This window comes from Medicago sativa, chromosome 7 (genome assembly GCF_051527215.1).
Source record: "Medicago sativa cultivar Bolivia chromosome 7, Bolivia_mono, whole genome shotgun sequence".
In the NCBI taxonomy this organism is placed as follows: domain Eukaryota; kingdom Viridiplantae; phylum Streptophyta; class Magnoliopsida; order Fabales; family Fabaceae; genus Medicago; species Medicago sativa.
The window spans coordinates 48,982,169-48,991,857 of NC_140755.1; the positions used below are offsets into that span (position 1 = coordinate 48,982,169).

The 9,689-nt window shown below is 35.2% G+C and overlaps 1 protein-coding gene across 1 annotated transcript; it reads right to left on the reverse strand.

The window, feature by feature from the left end:
• Positions 1 to 8,882: 8,882 nt before the first annotated feature.
• LOC146906400 (uncharacterized) lies at positions 8,883 to 9,275 on the reverse strand. The gene has a single exon (XM_085728814.1). It carries the CDS (start codon positions 9,273 to 9,275, stop codon positions 8,883 to 8,885), a length of 393 nt encoding a protein of 130 aa, XP_085584940.1.
• Between the last annotated feature and the right edge of the window lie 414 nt (positions 9,276 to 9,689).

Here is a 9,689-nt window from a genome sequence, read left to right on the forward strand (position 1 = left end):
AATGGAATAGCTTTCACCGTAAATATTCATCGTTAAAAATCAGAATTTTCAGGCTTAAAAATAATTCCTGTTATAATAGCTAATCATAAAAATTAACAGAATACAATTGGTGTGACGATTATCATATTCCGGACTTTATAAAAATCTGCTCAGACATGGTATAAATAATAGGCTTAATTGCACTTTTTCCCCCTATAGTTTGCCAATTGTGCGATTTTGCACTCCATGGTTTTAAACGAGCGATTTTGCACCCCATCCTTTTCTCCCTTTCTGATTTCAAGGTCCCACATGACTTTTAGTGATGATGTGGTTGTTTTTTATCATTTAATATTTGCTACGTGTGTAATTCTATTTTTTAAAAAACAAAAAAAAATAATTATCAGATTTTGAGAAAGGGAGTCACGTGACCCCTTTGTGACCCTTGCAAAAGGGGATAAAAAACTGAAATCCCTAATTTCCATCCATCTTCTTCCTCATTCCTTCGATCTTCTTCCCTCATTCTTCTACCTTTTGCTCGCTTTCTCCTATCCTTTTCTTCCATCAATCTTCTTCCTCGTTGATTGTAATGTTCTTGCTGGTTTGATTGTATATAAGAACACTACAAATTTAGAGATCAAAAGTTTTACATTCATATACAGGAACATTACAATTTTGCAGTTGTTTGTTTTCACAAACTTTTAGTGCTTTGCTTTGAAATAAGACATCAATTATATTAAAAAGTGTCCTTTACCTTCGTTTGAGTTGTATAAGCCACTACCTATGGCAATGGTACTGATGAAGTCTTTTGCAATGTTCCATGCATTATCAACATGGTAACTTGACACAGTTATCATAATTCTTCATTATTAGGACAATGTTAATCAAATCAAATCTATTCCATTGCCAGAAAAATAATCAATCCTATTGAAAAATGTCCTTGTAAGGTAAAACTGATTTAGGTGTTGTTTGGTGACTAGTGGCGCAGCTGTGTTTGCCTTGGAGATGTGCGTTTTTTTTTTTTAACTGTGTTTTGGTGATTGTTAGGCAGTTGACAGTTTGGTATTGTTTAGGCTTGCTGTTAGTTTCTGTTCAGCTGTGTACCAGATCAGGTTTTTGAACTTTCTGGCTGTGTGAGGGTATGAGAAGGGTCACGTGACTCCCTTTCTCAAAATATGAAAATACCATTTTTTTTGTTTTTTAAAAAATATAATTACACACGTGGCACACATTAAATGATCAAAAACTGACACATCATCACTAAATGTCATGGGGGACCTTGAAATCAGAAAGGGGGGAAAGGATTGGGTGGAAAATCGCTCGTTTAAAACCATGGGGTGCAAAATCGCACAATTGGCAAACTATAGGGGGAAAAAGTGCAATTAAGCCTAAATAATAAATAAACAATTGTTCATGTTATTCATTGTATTTGGAACAGAGAAAGAAAAAACAAAGTGAATAAATATAATTGATTGCTTCTAACTGTTCTTTACTTGCTGACGGGTAGCTAGGCCTTATTTTAATCATAATTGATTGCTTCTACCATGATAATTTCCACACATTATTGCTTATGGATGCCATGCCCATGAAATCACGTCAGGCCATATAATGGAATAGGTTAGAATATAAGGGATTGAAAGCCATTTCATAAACCTAAGACTACTTTTACTAATACCAAAACCTCATTAACGCCATTGCTCTCTTTCTTTCTTTCTTTCTTTTCGCATTGGAAGTTTGGTTCCAGAACAAGGGCAAGCCTCTAAGTTCGCACAGTTTTACATCTATGACACTGAAAATGAAGTAGTTTCTAATCGTATGTCGCATTTCAGGTGCGTTTTTCATATTTGAATTGTTTATTTTGTGGTAGAATTACTTTTAATTTTTTACTGTTTATTTTCATAGATAACTATTAAAGTAATATTGTTAGCTATAGATGTATCCGTGTATATATTTTATCTGATCCATAGTAAATTTATAAATTTTGGTGCCTGCATTACCACAGTGAACTTTCGGATGGAAATGGTCTTGATTGTTCTTTGGTCCAAGATTTGATGAAACTTATGGACGAATGTAACTTATTAGTTAAAAGTTTTAGGATGGTTCGTGATTTCCATGAGGCTAATGTCGACGTTCCAGTGAAATTGCGTTTGTTTCGAAATAGAAATTTTGACTCGCGAGTTTACAACGTTCCAGAGATTAGTGAGGTTGCTGCTTTAATTGTTGGAGATTTCGAAAATTATGAAGATGGTAGAGATATTATTGTGAGGGAGAAGGATGGAGGTTTGCGTCGCATACATGAAACCCATTCAAAGTATCCACTCCAGTACCCTATTCTTTTTCCCTTGGGGGAGGATCAGTATGAAGAGAAGATCAAACTCAATCGCCGTACTACCACTAGCTCTGTAACGAAACGTGCGCGTGTCTCGCTTCGTGAATTTGTGGCTTATCGCTTACAAGAACGTGATAATGAGAACTTAGTTATCTTTCAGGGAAGGAGACTTTTTCAACAATTTATCATTGATTTGTATTCTATGGTTGAGAACCAGAGATTGTCTTATGTGAGAATCAAAGTCAAATTCGGTCAGGTTTTCTTTTCAACATTATTCTAACGCTCGGTTAAACTTTTTTTTTCAATACTATAGTGTTTTAAGATTATATAAGGGTAAAAATGTAAATTAATTTTCTTTAAGGGTAATAAACTTCGGATGAAATACTATTCATTTTCTTGTGAGAGAAATGTTACGGACATTTTCTGTTCAACATTTTTTCTAACGCTTGGTTAACTTTTTTTTATCAATACTAGTGTTTTAAGATTATATAAGGGTAAAATGTAAATTAATTTTATAATCTTCTTCCTTTGATTGTGAACCAAACACATTTTTAATTAAATCTCTCATCTCCACTATTTTGAACCAAATATATATTTAATTAACATAACTCTTATCCCTTGTCTTTTTAGGAAATGGATTCCCTCATGCTTTTTTCTATCATGCGGTCCCTCCTGCACTATTCTTGTCCCTTTGATTAATCCAACGAATGAGTAATAAAACTGCAAATAATGACAGCAAATTAAGAGAGAGAAACATGTAAGTTTTGTTTTCTTCTTCACTGCCCCTACTGCTACTCACAAATTATCTGCTCTCAATTCTTCTTTTTCATCTCTAGCAATTCTCATCTTTATGTTCTTCCTCTAAGTCGCTACAATAATCTGTCAATGACAAATAAAAGGATTATAGAACACACCAATTCTCATCTTTATCTTCTTTTATGATTTGTCCTCTTTACGGTTTCAAATGCTCACCTCCCAATTAAGAACACACGAATTCATACTCCAACTTTTTTACACCCCGCACTGAACCATTTAAAGTGGCAATGTTTTGCAGATTTGAGATATAATACATATATTATCTAATTTAGTATACACTTAATCCTTTTCTCATCTATTATCATTTTTTTTTAAGAACACTACTTTAAAAAAAATTCAGAATGGAAAATTATTTGAGGGTCATCATCTGTTACCACCGTGTGTGGTGAATTGGAGATAAAATTAAAGATGTACTCTTGTAAGAGAAAGGGATGAAAACAGGCCTTCTTGACTGTATCGAGATATTTGGTCTTTACTTATTAATTCTCTTTAAACCAATGGATTGATCCAACCACTGAGAATAGTGTAGGAGGGATGGCAAGAGAGAACAAGGCATGAGAGGATCCAGATCAGTCTTTTCTTCTCATGCATTAAAATCTCTCATATACCCTCTCATCCATTTCTAAAATGTTGGACCCACCAATGCTATAGAGAGTGTTGGAGAAAAAAATGTTCCTAGCAATGCACTTCTTGCAAATCAAATGGTTGAGACAAAAAACTACTCTAAGTAATGTTGATTTTTGACTCAAAGTTTGATGTTTGTATTTCCACAAAATCGTGGCAAGATTTTGGTTCAGAATTTGGAGTTTTAAGAGGCATTAATCCACAACAAACTAATTAGCACTCTTAAACTCTATCTCACACGCAAGAATTCATGTCTAAATATAGCCATTAAGGTTCCCCCTAATGAATTCTCTATCCTCAAGGTACTCATCTGGATCCTCTTCTTTAGGTACAAAACCTCCTCCCACTCCATACTTAACAACTCCAGTAAGATCATCAATATGGATAACTAAGGGCTCCTGTGGCTCTGGTCCTATTGGTTCATGTGGGACAACACCCACGTCATGAAGAACTAAGTACAACTTCTGCAATGGTAAAATTATTTTTGTGGTCTCACGAGTAATACTAGTACTAGTTGGGTGGCCACCAAATCTTGCAGTAATAGAAACAAGTTCGGTGAAGTGCAATGTTTAGGCTCCCAAATTAAATTCCTCAATGTAATTCTTCGGGTCTTCAATGAATTCGATCATGCGGGTCCCCTAACGAGCTAGGTCCTCCCCAAGCATCATCTGTAAAATCGTACGAACAACAAGATACACAAAAACAAACAAACAAGAGTGAATTACTCATACCTAAGTTTTCCACGTGATTTATTGCATAAGAAAAAGAAAATAATATATATCCACCAGGATAATATAATAATTATATAGATATAAGTATTCCACTTTTTATCCACTTGTTTTTTAAATTCAATATAAGTATTCCACGTGATTTATTGCATAAGAAAAAGAAAATAATATATATCCACCAGGATAATATAATAATTATATAGATATAATAATTATATAGGTATAATATTTATCCACTTATTTTACATACACACACACATACCTATTTCGTCTGTTGGTTAGGTTTCGCAATCGTGGTGACGCGCAGTCGCGCTAACACCTTTGGTGTCGGACATGACTGAGTCACGCTTACTCCACACATCCGAACCTCCAGCTTTCGTTCCAATTGTATAGGTTGTTATTGTCATTGGCTCATGGTCGATGTTTGCTCTTGGCCACGTATGGTTCCGTTCACAGAACATCCTCCTCCGTCGGCAAAGGCCATCACTAAGTCCTTCGCACCTGAAGTTTCTAATGTGGAAACAGTGGTTAGCACTCCCCTCCCCACGTCAGAGATCAAAGGAGATTCACTGTGCATAAAGATAACACAACAAGTTTATGACCAGGCCCTTCTAGAATGTCAAAAGAAGCTGCACGAAAGATTGGTTCTTAGTAAGGGCGACAAACCTTTTACTGCCAAAGAAATCACTTTGAAATTGACAGAAATCTGGAAAACCACGCATCCCTGGAGGCTTGTTTCTTTTGACATAGGATTTTTCGGATTCATTTTTGGTTCCATTGAGGATATGCGGTTGGTTTGGGCACATGGGACACTTAATTTGAAGCCAGGTTTACTCTAGTTATCTAAGTGGGTTAAGGACTTTAATACATGCTACCAATGGCAAACGTATGCTCAGGCATGTATTCATCTACTTGAATTACCATTCGAATATTGGAGTGAGCATACACTTTTGGAAATTGATGGTGCAATAGGCACTCTACTAGTTAATGATGCTAACACAAAGAACCGTGTGTTTGGGCACTACGCTCGGAAATTTGTTGATATCTATTTTCTCGCCGCATTTTTTATGAAATGATGGTCAAACGTGACAGTTATGCTTTTAACATGGAAATTTCATATGAATGGCTTCCAGACTTTTGTTCACATTGCCAAATCATTGGCCATGACGTTAAGACGTGTCATGATGTTAAGACGTGTCTTTCAAAAAATTGTTTCTAAATATGTGGAGAAAGAAAATGTTGATGGAGTTGGCTCTTATAAGGCCTTTGAAAGACCTATTGCTACACGTGAGACCAATAATGTTCCAAAGAATATGTCTCATGTGCCTATTGTTGAGGACCATGCTATTCTTACTAATGAGATGACAAATGTTAAAAAAATATAGTTCAAGTTGAAGAGCATACAGTTCCCGAAGACAATATTACTAGGATTGGAAATGCTCATCAGGTGGAATTTCACAAGGGAAACATGCCTGATGTTAACCATGCGACAAACAGGTTGGAAAGGAAAATATCCAAGCTGATAGTGGAGACAACCGAGAGGTTTCTACTAGGAGTTAAGATCCTCTCCATTTATATTTTTATTCATTTGTTCCATTTGAAGACATAAAGACACATAAAAAGTAAAAAAATAATTAATGATGGTAGGACTCACTCAATGATAGAGCCCACAACTTTTTTTTGTGCGTATCTCTTTCTAAATGACATTCTCCATTTATTTCTATAAATGGAGAGGATCCTTACTCTTCTACTAGTGCTCTCTTGATATTTAACAACCCTTCCATTGTGCCTTGTCGCATTCGGAATCAATGGCATAACTGTTCTCAGCTTGACATTCATATTCTCTCTTCTCATATTTTTCGGGAAGGCAATGGTTGCGCTGATAAGTTTGCTAACACGAGACATTCTATTCATGCAACAATTTGGTGGGACTCTCATCCCGGGCCTCTTAGAGCATCCACAATGGAGACACCCATTTTTGAGTGCTTAAATGGGTCCCACATGTACACATCACTCATTTATAATTTTTTAATAGTGGTACCTAATAGGCACTCAATCACTCCAACACAGATCTCACACAAAGTTCTTAAATGGGACCCACTAATCAACTATCAATAGTTTTATATCATTATATTTCAATTTTTTAATATTAAAAGAGTGCGGGTCCCGCTTAAAAGTGGAGGTCTTAAGTAAGACCCCGGGTCTTATAAGACCCTGAAAAAGATTCTCCCCATTGGGGGTACCTAATAGGTACCGGTCTTAAATAGTTAAGACCCTCCTAATGAAGATGGTCTTAGGGAGTTTTTTTAGGGACAACTTCGGTCAACCTAATTTTCGGTTCCCCTATCTTTATTTTCTTCCAAGCTTTCTTTTCCATATTTTTTCCTTGCTTTGTTTTTCCGAGGGTTTTGATTTGGTCCCCCACATGTATATATTTTTCCCATTTTTTATTTAATATATATATTATGAGTGAGCAATAGAGGATGAGAGTTCTCAGGAATATCTTAGCTCTCCTTGATGTTTCCCTCACTCTTACCTTATCTAAATATACATACATACTAGGGCTGGGCATAGGGTCGGGTCGGTTCGGGCCCAAACCCCAAATCCGAAGCAACCCTCAGGTTAGAGAGCAAGACCCAAACATACCCTTATTAACTTTCGGTTTTTTCGGGTTCGGTTTTTTCGGGTTACCGGGTTCGTCGGTTCGGTTTAACGGGTTGACCTCACAATCCAATATGATTTTTTTGGATCAAATCGATTTGTTTTTAAAATATTTTGCTCATTATTTTCCTTTTTTGGTGTAGATCTATTTTTTTTTCATCGATTCATTGGCATATCTTTTGTCCTCGTCCAATTCATTTTCTTTATAAATCTGGACAGTAATTGTTGGATTTAAATTTGCTGGGCCACATATTTTCCAATCTATGGTTTCAATCAAATCAAATATATATATAATTTTCCAGTTAATTATTTGATATGTCAAATAAATATCACATTGAATGGAGAAAAGGGGAAAAAAGAGCTTCTAGAAAATAGAAATAATAAATTGTAGATCCAGGAATGATACAGAAAAGAAGATTAGGAAAATAGCAAACATATCATTCAAGGAATCTTTAAAAATGAAAACTTTAAGCGTTAGATAATTCAGAGAAGAAGATCTGGAGAGAAATTGAAGATTGAGAAAGAAATTATGTGATTGAGGGAAGATCAGAAAAGTATAAGAAGAAATTGGAAGAAGTTGTATGTGCGGCTGATGCTAGGGTTTTCTAATAAAATTTGTGTTGAAGTATGGAATTTATAGTGGAAAGGGAAACAATATTGGGCTTAGGAGAAAAAACTTGGGCTATAGAGTATTGGGCTATGAGAATAAAATGAAAAATTAGGGTTGAACGGGTTAGAACGGGTTCCGACGGGTTCAAAATCATAAACCGAACCGAACCGAATAGACCCACTGTAACCCGCAATGTCTACCCGATCAACCCGTAACCCGAATTAACCCGAACCGAATGGTTAAAATTGTATCGGGTTAATTCGGGTCGACCCGTTTTTGCCCAGCCCTCATACATACACATAAAATGAATTTAGTATATTTCTACTATTATGTAAAATATATTTTGAAAATCATCAACTTAATCATATATCACCATTTCGATATTTGTGTAGTTATTTTTGAAAATAATATTATCACATATATACATTTTAAAATCAACTTAGACGTTTGTATAATTTTTACTTTTTTTACATTGTCAGTACATGTATATAAAGAGTTTAATGATAATTAATCAAACTTTGTTTTAGCAGGGACTAAAATTATAAGTAAATTTTTTTTTATAGGGACTAAAAATGCTATTAAAATTAAGTAAGGACTAAATTTACAAGGTCGCTATTTTATAGGGACTAGAAACATAATTAACCCTATAAAGTAAACACTAAACATATTTAATTTTTAGGATTAAATATGTTTTTGCTCCCTATAAATATATCAAATTTTCATTTTAGTCCCTCTAAAATTTTCCTTCAACTTTTAGTCTCTATAAAATTTTCACTTATTACTTTTAGTCCCTATTTTAAAAAATATGGAGTGATTCTTATAATATTATAAATTTTTCGGCAAAATTTTATTCAAAAATATGAATTCTACATATGAGTTTACGTTAATGTAGGGACAAAAAATGAAGATGGAAAACTTTTGGGAAGTTGAAGAAATTTTTTACATGGACTAAAAAGAAAAGTTTACATATTTATAGGGACCAAAAACATTTTTTGAAGGAAAGATGCTTATAGCATTTCATTTATAATAATAGATTCAATACATTGTGGGATTACATAATAAATATTGGGACTGGCTAAGGAAGTGGCTTCTCTTGCTAAAGCATGAGCCGCCGCGTTCGCCTGTCGCCTAATAACCTCTAAAAGGAGGAAAAAAAATTGCACTCGACATCAATGATATTGCCAAATTCTGTAACATCTGTCTGACGGGAGTTAAAAGCATCCCTCGTAATCTTAGAATCTAGCTCGAAGTCCACGTTGTCGAATTGCATGTCTTGCATCCATTGAATGGAAAGGTAGAGACCTAGTGCTTCGTCAACAGCTACCGGATAAACTTGATCATACTGCAGCATTTTAGCTAAACTAAACGTTCCATGATCATCCTTGAGACACACTCCAATACCAGTCCATTGGAAAGTGTTTGAAAAGGCCACGTCGATATTGCATTTAAATCTCCCGCTGCTAGGTGGCACCCATTGCGACACAACAGGACCCGATTTGGCATTTTGGACCTGCACACCAGTCTGTAGCATGATGGCAGCCTACTGATGCTGTGCAGACTGCAACATATGCGCTTCTTGGTTGGGCAAGTTTGTTGGAACAAAATGTGTTTAACAATGAACCTCAAAGAGTTTTGATGATAACAAGGTATTAAAAATTGTAAATTGGACTAGCTAATATTTGTTCAAGTGTACAGGACCACAGTTAAAAAGTTACTTCATTAATTGTTTCTAAATGAGCAAATAAAGAGCAAAAGAAAATGAAGCTTAGATGATTCTGAAGGCAATACGCTCCTGAAAGTAAAAGCGCTCCTGAAGTCAAGCTGCTCCTGAAGAAATAGTGCTCCTGAAGAATTGTGCTCCTGAAGACAAGAGGTCCAGAAGCCACATTATCAGAAGCTGCATCATCAGAAGCTGCATCATCAGAAGCTGCACCTGCAGAAGCTG